Genomic DNA, 20528 nt, shown 5'->3' with positions numbered 1-20528 from the left:
GCATTTTTAGAATGCTGGCCTCCTTCTGGCAAAGACAACTTGCACCTGGATTTTTACACACCTATGAGTACAGATCTAAAGTATGCTCAACTTTCCATTACCCCATGAGTAGCAGAAGTAAAGTAAGAGGAGCTGCAGCAGATCAGCTTTACATCTTTGGTTTATTCTGAGGCTAGAAACGTACAGACAGACAGGCTGGGCCTTGGCTAGGCCAAAGTTATGCCTTGATGCACTCACCACGATGAATACCTAGGATCATTCATCACGCTAATGCAAGATTTGCTAAGGTGTGCTACAAAACCCAAACAAGCAAAAAATCCAGTAGATTAGAAATTACTCCATGAAGCAATATTAACCAATGCTACATTTTTTTTTCATGGAAAACTATTCAACAATGAAACACTATTCCAGGAAGCAGATTTGGGGCCCAATTTGCCATTTGCTAATTAATTAAAAGTCAACTCTCCTGTGATTTTATGGTCCCACATTTCTCCTCAACTATTGTAATGAAGATGTAATTATTGTTGCAAATGCTTAGAAGAAAATCACCTTAGTATAAGAAAGATCTGTTAGGTCCCCACGCACTGGGTCTGCTTGGGGCACCTGAGGAAGCAAGATGATATTATGCTTCATAGCATAAGTCTCCTAAAAACAGCTAGTATAGCTTTGTAATGCATCCCCAATTCAAGTGGCAACAAAGCATGTCCCATTTACTAAGCAATTCTCTTCTTGCAAATGGGAGACTTCACTTCTCAGGGAGATTTCTGCTACAGCTCAAAGCCAGATTACAGTCCTTCGAGAGGCATAACACTGTGAGGTCTGCACTTTCAACCTTTCTTGCCCATGCCATTATATTGTACAATACAAATACGATTTTGTGCAGAACATTCCAAATTTGGCAACTGTCACATTGATCTGTAGTTAAACTGCTGACTGAAGAGCTCTACCAGGGCAGGGGGGAAAGAAGAACAAACAAGGGAAAACCAAAATAAATTAAAAAACAACTGCCCTAAAAATGAGCAAAAGCATCCTCAGGAAAGGCCACTGGATAGTCCAGACTTTTATTAATTAAAATTAATTTAGAAAATATTTTCAAATCTGACAGATTGTGTTATAAATCTTAAATAAAAAGACAAAAGACTAGCAATACTAGACTGTCAAGTTACCCTGTGAATTATTACTTATATAAAACATGCTTACTTGTTATAAACCTCCTAGGCCAGTTATTTCACAACTCTATTTTTATGGCAGTTGTCTTCACCTTTTGAAGAGAAAGGGTTTCATTTTCCTCTCAGATTTTACTCTTTTCATCTAACAAGCTCTCTAGCAGCTTCTGGGGCCAGATTCAGGTAGCTTAGTTCTTCCCACAAATGAAGAGCAAAGCTGCTATAAATAAGGGAACACAATACAGCCGTGAGCAATATAGGAATGACTATAAATAAAAGCACAGACCGTAAACTGCAAGAACAGAGCAGAGCCAGGCCAATCTTTGACCGCACAACCATCTTCTCCCTGCTGGCTCGGCAGAGAACGAATCCCGATACAGCCAGAGATCAACAGCACATCTGTGCCGCTTTGCTGCCGCTCCAACTGGGCGGGCTGCAGCTGCCACTGTATGCACAGCGCGCTCCAGTCCAGCCATCCCAGCTTTTCCTCGCCTAAACGCCACGTGAAGCACAAGCACACCAGTATCTTCCTCCTCTCGCTGAATATGACGCCTGACCACAGTAAAGGCACAATACTATCTCCTGAACAGGCCGAAAAATGTAAGCCTCACCTGAAAGGCATCGGAGTACAAAATGTCAGAACTACATTGTTTTTAAGCACACAAAATTGGAACTGATTTCACAGTAGACCAGAAAATTACTTAAACATTTTGCTGCTAGAAATCTTAGGAATGTTGACTTAACACCAAAAGTCATTCCCTTACATCCCATCATGGAGGGAATTCAAGCAATAGCTACAGTTATGCAGAATAGGTAAGCTTTGAGTTTACCTTCTAGTCAATCTGTATTGAATAACCACGCAACTTAGCAACTTAAAGAAGCTCTTCTGGACTGTAAAGAGAAAGTAAAGGTAGACCACTTTCCCATAGATCATGATAAATTAATTATCAGCTCCTTTGTAGAAGTGAGGTGACAAACCTGCCCACTGCTTTTTCTACATTAAATTGTCAGTTGCCCAGTCCTTGCCCAGTTTACAAGGAAACACTCTCATGGATTAACATAACCAAAACGGATTTTATTTCTTTTTTTATTAGCTTGAAACATGAGAGTTCTCTTGATATTGTTAAAGCAAGGTAAAGCTCAATTTCCAAGTATGCAAAAACATATGATTGGTGGGTTGGAATGCAATGTTTATCAAACAGGCCTAATAAGGTTTCAGTTTTATTAGGCTATTTCCTGTAAATTGATATATGCCAGTTCTTTTCATTAAGACACAAATATAAAAATTAAAAATAGATTATCCTAATGAGTTCAAATTACTATGTCGCCTTCACTTCTTCGCATTGTTTTTGTTTCTTTTTTTAAAACACCAATTCCTTCGATGGTCTTTTACCAGTATCTCCTACAAAAGAGGCATAAAACCCTTAGGCATCTGAATTTTGGTTCAACTGAACTCACATTCAAATCCAAATCCTCTAGATCTCATTCTATTCTACTTCTCTAGCATTAAATCTGGCATCAGCAAAGCATGGTGTTAAATGTGTAAATGCACAGTCAGGGACAGCCTGTTAAAAGGGAGCTTAAATTGGAAAAGCCAAGTTCACCCTCCTTAGGCAAAAATAAACAAATAAACAAACTACAGACGAGATTCAGTTACCTCAACACAAGCACCTCTTGCTTTTCAGCAGCCTAGAACAAGGGGGGTCTCTCGTAGGTTCTGTCACATCAGCCAGTCCTCCTGGGTGCTCCAGATCCTCAGGGACACCTACAACCATGCTATACGCCTACATCTATGCAACCAAACACAACAACAAATGTTACCAAAATGATTTCACTAAGAGCTAAAGCACTTCTTGAAAGACCATACGCACATCACACAACTGAGCCTTTTAACTTCTACATTTCTCCCTTGGGGAAAAAATAATATTCAGTATCCACCAGAGTTTTGAAGAATTGGGCCCAACGTGGCTCTAACAGAGTTGGGATCTATCAGTTTGTCACAAAGACCCCCATTTAGGAAGGCTTCTAGCAACTTAAGGAAAAAATGTGCCATTACATCAAAACATAGTGCCCACACTTACTGAAAGTGAATTGAGAATTCAACTACTAGTAAGACATGCTCAGTTTCTAGAACTTTAGACACCAAGAAGTCTCATAGAAAAGACATCTCAGCATGTGCAGCACCCACAAAAAAAAAGAACAGTGCCTTAATGACAAAATTTGTTGAGATCAAAGCACAAGACCTATAAACAACCATTCATTTGTTAAAACATGCCACAATATTCCCCAGTTAATCAACCTGAATCATGACAAATTTTAGGGGGGAAAATTGCCTTTAAAAAGATTCTTACACAGGGCATAGAAAGACTATAGAATAAAATCCCTTGTAACTCTTTCCTACTTTGAAACACCAAAATTAAGACTTACAAACGAATTCAGAAAATCCTGATATAATATATTCAGAAAGTCACCTACACACGTGCATCCTAACAGAGTTTTGTCATCCTTTACTTCTTTATAAGACTTTTACAAATCAAGAGTTTCAGCTTGCGTGGCCTATCAAATTACTGTCCTTACACAGATACTCCATAGATAAAACAAACGCACAGAGCAAATGACTAAACATTTTGGTGCAAACTGGAGGAGAAAAATGCCAACAGCATAAGAAATCTCCTCCAGTGTCACGTTGAGAAAATCAAGATGCTAAAACCAGTTTTATTTTCCAATACAGTGATGTCATCAACATGATATTTTCATTGTTTGCCAGGTTAATAGAATTTATGGAGGTAATTAATGCAGAACATGTGTGCTGAGCTATCCATATGAAAAATGGAATTGCCCCTGACTTCATTCGCTGCCTTTGCAACCAAAACCCTGCTAACATCTTTTTCCACTGTTTCCATATGTGAGAAATACAAATATTTATAACAAAGGTAAATGCTTAAATGACTTTGTATTCTCATCTATCTGTAAGCCAATTTTTTCAGACCTCTATCTTCTGCTCATTCCTCTACTGCCATTTCCTCCCCACAAACTGCTCAGACACCAATTATTTTGCACAAACTAAGCACATTCCTTGTGCCTCTTCTCTACCACTGTTTTTCGTGGTTAGCATAGACAACTTTTTATTCAGCCTCTTGAACACCCTCAGTCCTGCTTTAACTCAGCCTATCACCTATGTTTTGGAATCAACACAACCAACTAATTAGGGGAAAACAATGTCATTAGACAACTGACTCTTTTCCTCTGTATTTTTTCTGGGAAACTACAGGGTCAAAGCATCTCCTTTTTCCTAGTAAACAGCATTTGATAGGAAGAAACAGACGTGTGGTCCTCCGAAACAGCAGGGAAGAAAAAGATGATCTTTGCTTTCCCCTGTACATTGTTGAATGTCAGTTTACGGAAGGGGAGAGCCAGAATAAAAAGCACTGGCATCTAAGAAAGAGTAAGTATGGGTAAGTGGGGTGGGAGCAGGAAAGTCTGATGAGGTTTCCCTACAGTTGGGTTAACCTGCAGGGTTTGGGTGACCACAGTACATTCTCCATAGCTGTTTTCTGCTTCTCCAGGAAAACTGACCTCTCACCATTGCTAGCACATTTGTTCTCTTAGATAAATCATCTTTGGCAGAAAAACATTTGCAGGATTGGGACCTTACATTCTCAGGATGTATTCAGACATAAACTTCTTAAGTGTGTGTTCTTTACTGCCGGTTATCTTTTAATGCTGGACAGACATGATTTGCTTTTCTTTTCCTTTTCTCTTTAAAAAAAGAAAAAAAAAAAGAATCCTAATACAGAGAGATTAAATAGAATGGTAAAAATGCCTCCACCCTGTCTAAACTTCAGTCTGTAGAAATGCACCACTGCTAAAACACAGTCATGAAGCTTACTAATGTAAACAAAGCTTAGACTTTCAGGGAGGCAAGGAATTTCTTAATTTGTGCTTTGTTCAGTGTTCAGAACATTGGGAGCAATGAATTCTGGGTTCCAAATAGAATCATTAACTGGAGAAAGTTTGGATTTTTGTCTGATTTTGCTCAGATTCACCTCAAACTTTCACTTCATCTCACTCTACCTCTCTTCCTCCTTAATCCTCCTGCCCCCTCAAAAAAAACTCAAAAAGCCTTGCCTCTCTAAACAGCAAATAAAGCAAAAAAATCTCTAGCTTCTGTCTAGCTTCTCAACAACTAAATCAAGAAGCCCAATGTCAGTCATTCTCTGCTCTTTGCTACTGAGCAAAGTTTGTGGGAAGCCTACCACGCAGCAAAAGATATTTTGGTGCTTTAATTATAATTTATTTAAACAGTAGCTCTTCTCTCTAGTTTTTCTACAAAACCATACAAACTTTCTCAGGCATCATTTAAAAGATTTTTTTTTAAGTTACTGTCTTTCTATTTGTGACAACTATACTTCAGCAGTTTTCTCATTATTATTTTAAAAAGCAGACCAATACAACGTGAACTTCTGCATCTAAGCGCAGGTACAAAAATGGTATGAGAAACCAGCTGTAAAAAACGAAATCACCATTTCCACAATATATTACACTAAACTCCCCTGACTGAACCTCAACATTCATCCTATTGTTTGCTTAATTGCTAGTAAGTTCCAGCCACTGTTTGTTTGGGCTGCTATTATTCTTTCATCAATATTTTTCCAGCAGATTAATGGGATTTTCCTCCATATTTTGCCTGAAACAGCAGGATACAGTAGTTCACACACACACACACACACACAAAAAAAAAAAAAAAAAGAGTGTGGCACTAAAGTTTCTGCTTACAGGGTGTCTAGTTTAATAACATCTCTGCAAATTTAAGACTGTACAGGCTGGCATTTCATTCATTCTACTCGCCACTCTCACAGACTGAGGCTCTTTTGTCACTGTCCTGAGACTTCTTTCAGACAGGATTACCTTTATTGCTCTATCTTTATTTCTGTCACCCATTCACTGCAGAAATTTAAAAGCAATCCTTAGTCCAAGGGACCCAATTTCCATTTTGCATCGGTTTCACACTGCTAAACAATATTTGCGGTAGGATCTATCAAGCACTTAGGAACTAAGAAGCACAAGGCTACAGCGGGGAATATGATCCTAACCCAGAAAATTACTACCATGTTCCATTTCCAAAATTACACCGCTGGGAGTTCGTATCTCATATTCTGAATTAAACTATTTTCTATTAACTTCTATTAACTTTTAGTTCTTGTTTAGAACAGTTTAAATATAACAAATAAACTTCAGAGCAGTAAGGTTTATGGAAATATGAACAGCTATAGCTCTTCAATGAATTTTTAGCAAAGTGGATCACCTAGTAGTAAAGTCAGAGGCATTTGTACACAAAATAATCTTCTATTTCACTTTATCATTTATTATTGCAATTCTTTTCCTCCCTAATAAATGTTTTTTTCAACAATGCTTAAAAAAATTATGCTCTTTTACATGAGAAATGGAGTAGTGAAAAAAGAAAAAAAAAAAAAAAAAACAAAGAATCCCTACATCCCACTCCATTCTTGAGATGCTGAAATTCTCTTTCAGAAAGGTGATGGGTTTGTAAAATTCCTTTGCCACAGCTCTGAAGTTTTTAGACTAGTCCAGCCAATTTAGCACCTTAAGCTACTGATGCGACTGTGTGTCAATTCTAGTCCCATTGAGTATAACTTTGAACTTTAACAAATGCAAGGACAGGACTGTCTCCATTTTTTTTTTTTTTTTAAAAAAAGAAAAACATATTAAATAATAAAAATAAGTAAATCAAACAGCAGGTACAATCCATCGTACCTGCATGAGTTACAGGAATCTCCTGCAACTAAATCAGGCTCTGTACAAAAACCTACAGACAGTTGTAGGTTGGTAACAGCTCTGTAGTGACCCTCACTGGTGATACAATCCAGAGCTCCAAAAACAAGAAAATGAACACCTGCATCTGTATTTCTAAACTTTCATCAAGCGGAGATTACAAGAACAAGAGCCGTTACATCCTCTCATAGAGGAAAACTTACATATTTAGAAACAAAATCAAAAGCAAGCATATTAATACCAATTTAGTTAACTCTTATAGTTAATAAAAATAAAATTAGTTTGCATATTTTCCCAGATAGGAATTAAAAATTTAAGTTCCATCAAAGCATGCTCCTGATATGTAAAGATTTCATGTAAACAACTGTTAAACTTAGCATGCCAATTATCTGTTTAACAGCTTTCATTCAGATAGTGCTCCTGAAGCCTTATTTCCTAAGGTTTAAAATACAGAAGAGAGTTTTTACAGGTTTCTATGCTTTAATTGGTTTGGTGGATATATGTTGATACATGTATCCAAATTAACTGCAATGAGAATTAACTGCAGTGCTCTATTTGGATTTCTCTGCATTTCAAACATCTGCTTTACGTTTACTATAGACAACGTACTGATTTTTCTTTTTAGTATGCTGTATTGAAATCAGCAGTTAAGTCAAGAGAAACTTAAGTCATAAACAGAAACAAAAATAAATTTTTGCACGTCTTAGAGCCTGCTATCCAAAACACTGACATAAAATGAGGAATTTACTCAATTCATTTTCCCACTGCACAGCATTTCAAAACATCTTGGTGTGAATTTTAAAATGTGCTCATTATTTGTCTGACCATATAGCTAGGGATTAAGTACAGAAGTCCTGAATAAGATCCAGCTGTATAAAAAACAGCCCTCTAGACTGTCACGAGATTTAGCTTTCTGATATTAAATTTTTAAAAGGCAGCATATTAAGATCTCTAATCCTCCTTTTAACTTCTTTTGCAGTTAAAAGCTCAATTGCAAGCTCTAAGCATCATCAAGAGTTGCACCATGATACATCAGGACTTGCCCTGACTTAATAATACCTGATACACAGTAAAGTAAGATTTGCAAAAGGCATTTTCCCATACAATGCCTTTTGATTTAACTGAAGTTTCCAGCATTTCCAGTATTTCCCAAAATTATATTCCAAAGTTGGTAAGACATCTTGTTCAACATGCAAACACTGCATTTTTCAAAAACATGCCAACAGCTGTCATTACAGTAAGTCGTCTTTAGTATCTTTAAGTGTTAACAGAGACTTGCACAGATAAAATGGTGAATTCAATTGCACAGTTATGTACAGTTCTGAGATGCTAATGAGTGAATAAAAGATGAAACCACATCTCCAAAACCAATATAGACTCAAAATAGAGACTGATTAGAATCTTCTTGCTGTTAACCAAAACAGACACTATTTGAAAGCAAGTACTTTAAGTAGATTTACCGTATTGATCTTTTGGTAGCTATGTTCACACAAAATTAATTTTATGCGAGATTGAGAGGTTACAAGAAGTTTCCTGTCTGCACAGTCAAAATATTATTGAAGCAATTCAGGTTGTCAGTAAAAGCTTAAACAAATTTGCTGATAATCCTGTTAATGACCCAGGTCAAGTGTTAACTGTTGTGGGTTATAAAACACTGAAATTAAGGTTGCTGGTACCCTCAGGCGGGCAATATAGTTATAGAAGAGATTGAGAAAAATTATTAAATTACAGAACAATATAGCTCATACAGTTTCTTGATACCACAGGAATTGTTCAGAAAGAAACTGCACCCTTCTAAGAAAAAACCCACAGTTCTCCCTCCCTGAAAAATATTCAGCAGAACAGAATAGCAGAACATGTGGTTTCTATGCACATACAGGGTTCTGTTTGAGACTTGAAACTTGAAAAGTTAGATGTTAAATCTTCCTGACAATTTCCTGCCTCTCAGAAAATGGCACAGATTTCACCACTGTACGTCGATAAATTTGAACTTCAGAGAACCTTTTTGAACTTCTGGGATTATGTAGGTAAAAAGTATGCAGCTTTGCAATGAGCATAGTGAGTTGCTTAAAAAACAAACTTAGCGAAAAATTGTAGTTTTGATAAGAAAAAAAAAACACTCTAAGTAAAAAACACCACCCCGTGATGAAGCAAATCAATAAATACTCAAGTACCCCAAAAAAACCAAATTGGATTTAATTATATTATGTGAAGTAAACCAAGAGCATGCTTTCATCCCTCTCATCCTTTTTTCTCCCTCTCTTGTATCCATTCCCACTGCAGTATTAGCAGCTGTCAGTTTTAATATTAATCATAAATGTTAACTGTAGCTATGTTTGAAAAAAGAATCAACTCCTTCAATTCAAATATATTCAGGAAATATTATCGATAGCCCTGAACATACTCCTGTAACACGTCTACTGCAACATTCACATGCACCCCAGAAGTTACACAAAACTACATACAGGCACTAAAAATCAGCTTCAGACTTTGTTAAAATACTCCATGAGGAGATGTTTAACAGTAGTTTCACATTAAAATATATGGAAAAAGTACGTATTATCATTTATCTGCCTGTATTAGCATTTTCTATCCAAAGCGTATCTTTTTCAGTCTCAACACGGGTGGGGGGGGGTGTCAAATGTTTCTGCTGCATTTCAGTGCTGGATATTTAGAGAAGTCATATTTCCTTAGTTTTGATGGGGTAATTTAAGATACCGAAAGTAAGCAAGAAAGTGAAGGGATGGAAAAAAAAAGGATTATTTAAAGAAGGAAAGTTTGACCTTCTGAGGTTATTTGAAACTATGTGCTAATGCTTGATTGTCAAACAAATTAGTGTGTCAACTAATTATAATAATTCAGATTCCTAAACGCACAATATCAGCCTAAATACACTGTAAATAAATAAGAAAACTATTCTCATCTTTCCTAAGTGAAAATTAAGAAAAACTTTAAAGCTAGTCTCATTTTTAAAAGAAACTGCCAGCATTCCTCTTTTAGAATTAATAGTAAAATACTTTCAGAAAAGTAAGTACGCAAAAGCAGGTTACTGCCTAGTAACTGCACTTATGTTATTGTTTTCACTAGCCATTTTGAAAATATTACTGACACTTTACAAGTTCTTGAAGCTGAAAGCAGGGAACAGAAGCAGTAGTATCTAGTGAAAGCTGCTTTGGGCAAGTATGCTTAATGCACGTTCTGTATGGTACCAACATTTTCTTCTTTCTCAATTCTCAGTGCCGGTGATCTTAAACAATGAAATAAAAGTGAGAGGTTGGGGTTTTTTTTGAAAACCTGAATGCTCCAGTATCTTTTTTCATAAGTAGGTAACAGACTGTGTCCGTCTGCCACTGGCATAGAGGCAGAGTTGCTCTGCTGACTAACAGAAGCACATAGGTTTCCAAAACGCTTTGTAATAATAAGACAAGAATAATCCTCTACTAACGTGCTTGTTTTCAATACAGAAAAATCATGTGAAAGGTGACAATATTTATAAAAAAAGTATATATGTGGAGAGGGATGTTAGACTGAGCAAGTATTGAAAACATATTTTTGGGGGTAACATTTAAAGCACTGCCTATGCAAAATATATTTACATAAAATGTACAAACACATGAGATGTTATTTGTATAATGAAATAGTACCATGGCTTCTTTCTAGTAATAAAACAACTGATTTAAGATTACCCAGGATTTGTGAAGTTCTAATCTTTTCCTATTTGCTTTTATATTAATCTTTTTCCTGTCAAAAATGATTTAATGCCGTTAGCCTACTGCCTTATCCCACGAGCAACCAGAATATCAATAAGTACATCAGCATTATTTGTACATGGCAAACGATTATTTTAATAGCTTATATATCTTCGTCTCCACACAAATGCTACAATCTGAGCAGGTGCAGGATTTTTTTTATGACTGTTTGCTACTAGAAGTTCTTCACTACCTCCAGCCTCTAGATTTTGTCGATAAAGACAATTACAGTGGACACCCCGGTCGCACTGACCATGTCTGCTGTGGAAGTGAGCAAAAGCTGCATTTCTTTTTCTTCATGGAGAACGGATGGTCATATCTTTTTTTAAGAAGTATTTCAATTACTTTTCTCATAGAGCGCCTAATGGGCACAATTTTTCTCCCGGCACGCTAACACACGTTTTCCTCAAATCTCATCTTAAAATGCGTGAGGGAGGGAAAATAAAATACCCACGCGTTGTTTCAGAAAATGTACAAAGGCGCACGCTCCATTTTAGCAGGTTAAAAACTCACATGAAAAAACCCCTCTATGTGACCAAAAAGAGATTTTACAAGGAAGCAAGCTCTTTTTTTCTTTTGTTTTTTAATGTTAATTAAAAGTTTTGTGGCACGAGACCCACCAAAGCCCATCCCGGCACAACCGAGTTGCCGGTAAGCAGGAGGGGGGCAGGCGCTGGCAAGCCAGCCGGGTACCCGGCGCTGTCCGCGCCGCCGGACGAGGCACGCGGAACCGTTAGGTAGGACGGTTGGCCCCTAACGGTCGCCGCGCCCAGTCGGAGCCGGCACCTGCAGAGGTGCCGCCGCGCTGGAATTCAAACCGCCAGCGTAGACCGCGCGCCGCGCCCGCGCCGCGGGGGGCAGCGCAGCGCAGCGCCGCGCACCCCGCCCCGCGCCCGCGCAGCGAGCCGCCTCTCCCCGGCCGGCCGCGCACCCCGGGACCACCTTAACGGGGAGAAGGGGGGGGGGGGAAAGGAGAGAGAAAGGGAAAAATAATACGTGCGAGCGCGGAGCGGGTCCCCGTCCCCGCGGGACGCGGCGGGGCTCGCCCGGCCGCGGCTCACCTTCGTTGCCGGGCCGGGCAGTCAGGCGCCCGGCGGCGCGGAGGGCAGCGCCGAGGAGCAGCAGCAGCAGGAGGAGGCGGCGGCGGTCCATGTCGGCGGGACAGCGCGCAGGCAGAGCCGCATGTCTCCGCGCCGCATACCACCGCTGCGCGCCCGCGCCGCCACCATGCCCCGCGCCCGCCCGCCGCCCGCCTTCGCGCGGCCGCCGAGGAGGGGCCCGCCCCGCCCCGGCCCGCCCCGCCGCGCCGCCGCCGCCGCGCCGCCCCGGGCCCTAGCGCCGCCCGCCGCCGCCCGGGGGGTCGCTGCCCGCGCTGCGGCCCTTCCTTTCCTCCTCCCGCCGCAGCCCCCAGCCCCAGGGCGGGCGACATTATTCAGGCAGATTAAGAGAGGGTTTTCACCAAATCTCCTAGCATCCGTTGTCTCTTGTCTCCAGCCCTCCCTTTCACTTACGCTTGTGTTTAACATCTGCCGTCTGGTATTTCCGTGGTATCGGCTGTCAGGAGGAGGCACCGGGTATGAGGAGAGCAGGGAGCAGGGGAGACGCCGCGGGCTCTGCAGCAGGCTCCTCCGGCGCATAGCGCGGCCATCGGCCGCTTGCGCGGCCTCGTACGGCCCGAGGAAGGGCACCTGCGCAAAGATCAGCCGGCAGAGAAAGCAAACTTAACGTAGCCCGAACGCAACTTCATTTCCCTCCTTCTTTGCCTTTCCCCAAGCCTCATTTCATTTCACCTTTCATTACACTTCATTACACCTTTCTCTCTCTCTCTCTCTTTTTTTTTTTTTTTGGCAAAGATGCTTTCAACAGCAGAATACCTCTGTGATTTTCTACTTGCTGCCCCTTCCCCAATCTTTTCTAGCAGACAGCTCTCTTCCATGCATCCTCGGGTATAGCATCCTCTGGCAGTCTGCTATTTAAAACACCGCTGAATTAATCTCAGGGCTACTAGTTTAGGTCTCTGTGGAAGCCACACCTTTCTGTTGGGACTTTAGGTAAATATTGCAAGGTGGAAGAAAGGAGGGGAATAAAAATGGCAAAAAAAAGATAACAAATCCCTGAGCTAAAAATATTTCTGTTTTCAGTTACTGGAAAAAAAAATATTTCCAAAGAGGCAAAGGCAGAGGGGGCTCAATTTTCAAGTTGCGGGCATATGAAACATCTGCACGTTCCAGCTCCAGCACCACCAGGGAGTCCTCCCTGCGTCTCACTGCCTCTCCGGGAGCAGGGTGCCAAGCACTCATCGGGGTTTTACCACCCAGCAGTGGTTTGCCAGAGGAAAAAAAAAAAGAGAGGGAGAGAGGAGAGACAAGCACTTTCAACTTCCAGAGCTTGCTTTTGTCCTCTGGGGAAGCGCTGCAGCATTCGGCGTTTCCTTTCCCACACTATTGCTTTGTGAAGCTCTTGCAACACACGAGGCTGAGGTGGGAGAAGTAACGCCCTGCAATCTACAAGAACTACATATTCCCCGACGGGTTGCCACCAATAAACAGGGGTGCAGCAGACTGTCACATCCCAGAGCACAGCCCTCTCCTTCCACCACAGCACACCGTCGTCCTTGCCCCTTGAGCCATGTATTGACGCTGCCACAGGGCCAGCTCTGCGAAGGGATCGGCGGTGGCAGCCTGCCTCCGAGCGGGCTGGACCCCGCCACGCACACACCCATATCACACTTGAAATCTGGATTAACTGGCACCCCTCAATGAACTGCACGGCGCAACCTCAGCACAGCAGCTGCTTTTTGACTTGCTCCCAAGCCTACAACGCTATGGAGAGCCCCTAGGAGGGCTCCCCCAAAATCCAACCTGAAGCGTGGGTCTGAGGGAAACCTCTCTGATCTTCTCCCCAGCGCTGCTGGAATATGCATTAGCTGGCATACCAGTATCAATCCAAGTTAAGAAAGAAAAAAATAAAAGAGAGAGAGAGAGAGAGAGAGAGAGAAAATGGATCAGGAAATATGATGGAAAGGAGGTCGTAAGAAAACATCACAGAAAAGATAACATGGGGTCCAAGCAGTTGTGCTCGCAATGCGATTTAAAGCAGTAATGTCACTGTTAACCCCTTTTCACTGGTCAGTTGTAAAAAAACAAAAGGTGGATACCAGAAGCCTCTATGTGGCTGTTCTCAAAATAACAAAAGGGTGACCAGGTAAAGAATTTGTTAAAAAATAAGAAGGTGAATGGGACAGGGGAAGGAAGGGAAGGAACAAACTAATGGAAAAGGAATGAATCAAGACACAGAAAGTAAAGGACAGCTCCTTGATTTCCAGGTCTGCCTCATGGGTTAGGTTTTGCATTACTTTTACCATCTATACCTCAAGGTGTATTTGTCAGCCTTTTTACTTCCTTATGACAGCGAGAAATATATCTTTTAGAAACAAATGAAAGTACAGATTTTCATATAGTATTGCAAACAGATGTTAGAGAGTTTCATAACAAAACAGTGAAGTGGCAACACTACGAATATGGCCATAACACTAAAGTTCTCTACAGAAGAGAGCTCTACATGAATTTTTCTCCAAATTTGAGAAACATTACTTTAAGCAAATAGTTTGAGGTTATTCACAGAAAACACATTTTGAATTAGTAAATGTCTTAGCACCAAAGAACTCGTCCAGGAGGAAAAGCATACCACGCAATACAATTTATACAACTCAAATAGGCAACATCAAGCCTTTACAAAGAACACCTCTCAAATTAAGAATAATTAGCAGAAATATTTTGACAAATTTGAAATAAACATTGTGTTTCAGAATACTGCAGGTTCTGGGAAAAGTTCTTAGAGGGAAGGAAAGATAAAATTCATTACAAATTATTCACTATGCTTTTTTCTGTGATGCACAACCTGGAATGCATTGTGCTAGTTTATGCAAATTGCATGTTTACTCTATTAGGAGTAATTTTGTGTTACCTTAAAGGGTACCTTTGAGAAAAGAAAATAGCCTCTAGTAGCATTCCTACATAACCAGAGTGCACATAGTAATATCTTTGCCCTAGCATCCATAAAATCATTCTAGAGAAAAACATAACCGTGATTTATGATTTTCTGCCAACACTGGACTTTAATTTCTTTAATATATTGAAGATCAAAATCCTTACTAAATACAAATTTTATCTCTACATTTTTCTTTTGTAAACAAGGTAGTGACACATTCTATGATTGCATAGTGGAAAAAAAGAAATCATAACACATGGGCAGAATGCTCCAGATCTCATGTTTGCATAATAAATAGGAAAACAACTTTCTGTCTAATGAAAAAATGTTACAGATTATTAGGAACAACTACAGAAGTAATCAATCAATTTATCCAATGGGCTAGGGCACAGTCTGCTTTCAAAAAGAGGCTTTTTAATGCTTACAGCACTCGAATTGCATTGTTTAATTAATCAAATCACATTAAATTTCTTCCAATCTTGGAGATTTAAAGATAAAATCTTTTCCTCAAAAAACAAACAAAACAAAGAATTAATGATAGGTTCACCACTCATAAAGAAAGGTGGCCTGACAATCCTCTATTTATTCAGGGGGGAGGCAACATGAACAACAGAACAATGCTGCCCATTGCTATATGCCTCATCCGTGGCTTGGCGGGATTGTTCAGAGGCGTGAGAACATTTCCTCCTCAATTTCTGTTACTTATTTATGAAGGTTCTTATTTGTGATGTTGATCCCTCTTCGCAGAGACCAGGACTGCCACCACGTTTCCACATAAATCACTCCAGGGACCATTTCTCAAAATAGTTTGGCTACCATTTAGGCATCAAAATAAGTGCCTGCATGTATATCTGCATATCTTTTCAGATAAACAGTTTTAGCACTGAGCTCTAAATCCCGGCTCCAAGTGTCATAATAGGAAGTGCTGCTGCTTCAATTCATCATAAGGTAAAGTTAGCTGTGGGCCACTCTTAGAAACAGTGACCAAGGAGGAAAAGCTCTCCACCTGATTACCCTCTTACGAGCCTCCAAGTAAGCAGATTTACTTGTTTTAAATATGCTTCAGGAGATAGTTCATAGTATAACCTAAAGATCTGCTATTGTACAGCATTGCTGTGAAAGTGCAAGCAGATGAGAAAACACAGAACGCGGAGGATTAAAAGACAATACATGATGCAATAAATACGGATGATAAATGAACTGTGAAAAGTTAGTTTTAAAGAGTTTGTTATTTAAAACTGAACTATAGTTTTCTAATCAATACTTATACAATAATTACTTGAAAATCCAGAAAACAAAAATACAGATTAACTAGGCAGCATGTGAAATTCAGCTTTGAGCAGCAACAGAACTGCAATTGTAATTATGAAGTGACTGCACACCAATTCCATAATGAAAAAAAAAGCATGACTTATTACAGAGAGGGAATGCAGAAGAAAAACATGCAAAATGCAAATTTTACCCATGAAGGCTGAATCATTTGCTAAGTATGCAATAAACAGGTGACATTCCAAGCACTTAGACTAAATTTACCTATTTCTAAACAAAAAAAGTAATCTATAGAAGCCATAAAAGAAAAGCTTCACTAGCATTATTGCCAGTTTTCAGAGTGATGCAACATTTATGGACAGGAGAAAGTATCACTTTATCATGAACAAGCTTACCAAATTCCAGCCTGGACTGAGTATTTACAGTGGAAATGTATGAAATCCGCAAAAATTAGACTGTATTAGAGAAATACTGGCAGACCTCTGGTGAGGCACATAATGACAAATTTGTTTGGTTTGGTTAATTTTTTTTCTTACAGATCACAACAAATGTCCACCAAAGAAATACTGTTGGAAAAAAAAGACATCAAGAAAAGAAATGATTTGTTCTGCCATTTTATCTTTCAGAAGATAATGTCAGACAGTATTGGGCAACAAGTAGGACACAAATTTTAAAATCAATGCCACAGTGTTTCTAAGACTGGGTATCAGGATGTGTTTTAGGGAATACACTTGGAGAGCACACAGACACATTTCTACTATGCAGCTCAGCTGGATTTGAAGTATTCCTTTGCCCTCTCATAGCCAAGCTGGCAGATAAACAGTGAAGTAGGTTGTCTATTTTCTAGCTAAAAAACTAACTGCAGAAATAGTTATTGTGAACTGCAAATTTAAGTAACACAATGCAAAGAGTTTGAATACTCTGTCTTAACAACATGTGGAAAGTTTTAAGAAGTTTTGTTTTCACAATGACCTTTTTGCATTTGACAAATGATTGCGTTATCTACTGCGTGCTTTTTAGCTATAGTAAAGAATGCCTGAGATCCCATATGAAATGTCAATGCATTTGTATTTGTGGGGGGTTGCAGTTTTCTCTCAAATCCTCTCACTTTATCTTTCCTATTCAAACATGGAGTTTTCACTTCTTTACTTTCTTGGAACCAATGCTGTAAGTTTTATTCATGCTCAAAGACTGCATGAAGGAACAAGATCGGTGAAAGGCCATAAAGTAAGATTGTCTTAGAATTCCCATTTTCACACCTAGCACAAATGTAGATCATTCCACACTTTTGCTCCAAATTGCAAAACAAATATTTGCCTGTATGGTATCACTATAATTAGTACTTCCCAACGAAATGCCTCCCTCAAGATGAAAATCAGGATTTTATCAGTAGCAATATTTTTCAGAGGGTATTTTCAAATTCTGGTGACTATAAAGAGTTTCTACTTACTTCAAAACTGCCTTGTTCAGGCCTTTGAAGAGAAACAAATTAATCTAAAAATGGAGAATAACATCTTATATGACATTAAGAGCTTTGTAAGCTCAGAACAAGTTCTCTTCTCAGAAAAACTCCTTTAGGAAGTCCCTTCAAGGAAGCAAATGTACACTAGGAGCTTTTACTCCAAGTGCCGCACCTTCAATCAAAATTCAGAAAAAGTAAAACCATACAAGTCAAGGAAACCCCCTAACCTTAGACTCAAACCAAGACTTACCCTCAGTCATCGTCACCAACATTCGGATGCAGAACAACTTTGAAGCAGCCTTGCCTGTGTCACTGAGCATCTTCAACTTCTGCCATACCATATGAATCATCCCCATCCCGGGTTCATTTCACTACATATCAGCTGACCCTGGGCGTGCTGGGAAGCTCTTCAATCTTCCAGTGTTTTCTTCTTGGTGATAATGAGATAATCACTTTGCCCAGAACAGACAAAATGGCTTTTTATTAATTCTTTATAGCCGCTTGGGCAATGAAGAATTGCAGTTCTTGGGAAAGATTAAGCTCTTGCTATAACAGCATCTGAATATTATTCTTCATAGTACTATTGTTTTAATAATTACACAATATATGCAATAAATAATTATACGTAATTAAGTCTCCTAGCCCAAGTGAAAACAGAGGACCCATAAGAGGCCACATTGTCAAGCTGAGGTCAAGCTGTTCTTATCCATTCTGTAGGACATCTTGCCAATATACTTACCTCCCCAATCTCACAGCCAGCTGCTGCTCTCCAGGGAAGGATGGAGCTCCCCTACCTTTCTAACTCAGAAGGCCCACCAAATAGGGCTGTAAATGCAAATATGTCAAATCCTCTACTGCAAATGTGATATATGTATCAGGAAAACCTAATGCAAAAGTTAGTTAGTTGTTTTCTTGGATATGACAAAACTGATATTTTCCACTGCAACGCCAGATCTGCTTTATCAGAACTATATTTTCACTAAAACATCTTCATTCATCAGTGATATTTTTCCTGATGTAGATAGCCTAAGATATGATGGGACTATTAGCTTAAAAATTTGCTTAAATAGCTTCTCTACCTTTTTCTTGAGCTATCACCAAAACATGGGAAAATGTCTACATTCCTGTTATTCTGCTAGAGATAGAGAACATCTATGTTTATTTCCTAATAATTTGTACTATCAAACTAAAGAAAAGCTGCTAGAAAAAGGTATATCAAAGATGAAATTAGTTGTCTTTCTGAAGGCTTTAAAGAGAAAAATAAAATATCCATCTTTCACCAATCTTAGGAGGATGCCTTTGGCAGCAGGTTTGGACCTAGGTAGTAACAGCAGGGTGACTACAGAGCTGTGGCAATTAAATAGTTTGGGCAATATGGTCGAATGAAGGAAATTTTTGATAAATAGTTGCTGAAAGATTTTCCCAAATAAATACAATGCTCTAGCACAAAAGGGAGCTGTATAAAACATATACAGAAAAGGGCTCAGATTAAAAATCTCTTGGGAAAGCCAGGGAAAAATCAGTAGAAAATACACATCCAGTTTCTAAGCTGAACTGACACTAACATCATGCCAAGCTGGAAAACTAAAAATCAGAAAAAACCCACTAGAATCAAAGAGTATTTCTTGAGAAAAGAAAAGAGGGCAGTCATCAAAAATGACATAAAAAGAGGGACTGACATAAAAATAAAGAAGGGGGCACTCTGCAGAGGATCTGTGAAGAAAATTGAGAGGACTTGCCAGATCTGTGGAGGGGAAAGTTTTAGTGAAGCATCAGATATGCAAACAGTGTACTCTGCTGTTTTAATGGATATGCTTTCTCTGACATGACTTTGTTTTAAATAATACTTTGCAGTATTAGGCAGCTTGGTGACATATTACCATTGCCTAGAGGAGAAAAGAACTGTAGCATATACAGAAGCAAGGAAGCTGAGATAAATCAGCGAAAGTAGAGGGAGGGCTGTAATCTGTGTCCCAGCTTGAGAATGGAGAGCTGTACGAACCTCTTCAGAGAAATGCCTGAACAACCTGAGGTCTGCGACCCAGAGGCATCAGCGTTCATTGAAGGACAGAAGATCAAGGTCAGATCATTCACAGTACAGATCCTGACTTTTTTTTTTTTTTTTTTAATTAACATTGCAAATTAGAGCACAAATTATATTACACATTTCTGAAAATTTTGCTGTTCTGGAACGTTCATGTCAATATATGTGGAGTCAACTGCCCTTTAGCTTTCCTTAAGAAAGCTGTAAAAGACAGATTCCAGTAAATTCTGGAATAATTACATAATTAAGGCAGCATCTTCTGTTATTTCATACAGTATCAAACATGCTGTCTAGAATTAAATAATCAAGCAAGGTTGATTTTGCCAAGTTTTTTCGATGAAGCAATCTGCACTGGATTTCTGAGATAAGTAAATATATGAATATATATATGACTGTCACATACGTTTTCTTATTTCATTTTACAAAGGAGATAAATAGGTTACTTGGAGGATCTAGAAGTTTAAGCTTATAACTGCCATGCCTTTAGAAGAGAGAACAAAAGATTGCTTAATAAAATATTAGGAAGAGAATTCAATTTGTAAAGGGTCTTATTATTTGCACTGCAGTTGTAATGCAGCTATGCCACACTTACTTTAAGAACAGGGCCAAACACTGCTCTCAGTTACAGCAGTTTAAATCCTCAGAGGCCTTTATTACTAGGAAAATGGAGTAAGATTTCAGTAAAATCAATTTTTAAAAGCACTAGGAGTTTGATGTTGACCTCAGTTACAGCAATCTCTGCAGCTTTGCAAAAATACCCTCTCTTAAATCTGAGTGATGCCATTGATGAATTGTGCTGTAAAATTTACCATTTCAGTCCTTCCATATACAGATACAGCTGCTTATGTTTCCAGACGATGAAGTAACCTGCGAAAAGAAAGAATATTTCAGACAAATGGACAGTCTTTCAGAACTAACCACAGAAATGCAAGCACAAAAATACAGGCATCCTGCTCTTCTGCCAAGCATCTCTCCTCAACTCCTTCAGCACTAGATTAACCCCTGCCAGCACCAGAGATTTCGCAGAACAACACGATCTTAAAGGTAGCACTGAA

General features: G+C 39.2%; 1 protein-coding gene across 3 annotated transcripts in view; it reads right to left on the bottom strand.

The window, feature by feature from the left end:
• The window catches only part of EPHA3 (EPH receptor A3), a 225822-nt gene extending 213946 nt beyond the window's left edge, over positions 1-11876 (bottom strand). For all 3 annotated transcript variants that reach the window (XM_062596958.1, XM_062596976.1, XM_062596967.1), the window contains exon 1: positions 11770-11876. In XM_062596958.1, the coding sequence (XP_062452942.1) occupies positions 11770-11860 (91 nt within the window). In that variant the 5' untranslated portion in view covers positions 11861-11876. The remainder of the gene's footprint in view (positions 1-11769) is intronic.
• Positions 11877-20528: the final 8652 nt, after the last annotated feature.

Source organism: Rhea pennata, chromosome 1 (assembly GCF_028389875.1).
Source record: "Rhea pennata isolate bPtePen1 chromosome 1, bPtePen1.pri, whole genome shotgun sequence".
Taxonomy (NCBI): Eukaryota; Metazoa; Chordata; class Aves; order Rheiformes; family Rheidae; genus Rhea; species Rhea pennata.
The sequence above is the reverse complement of the archived record's forward strand: the minus strand, read 5'-3'. Positions and strand labels throughout refer to the sequence as shown.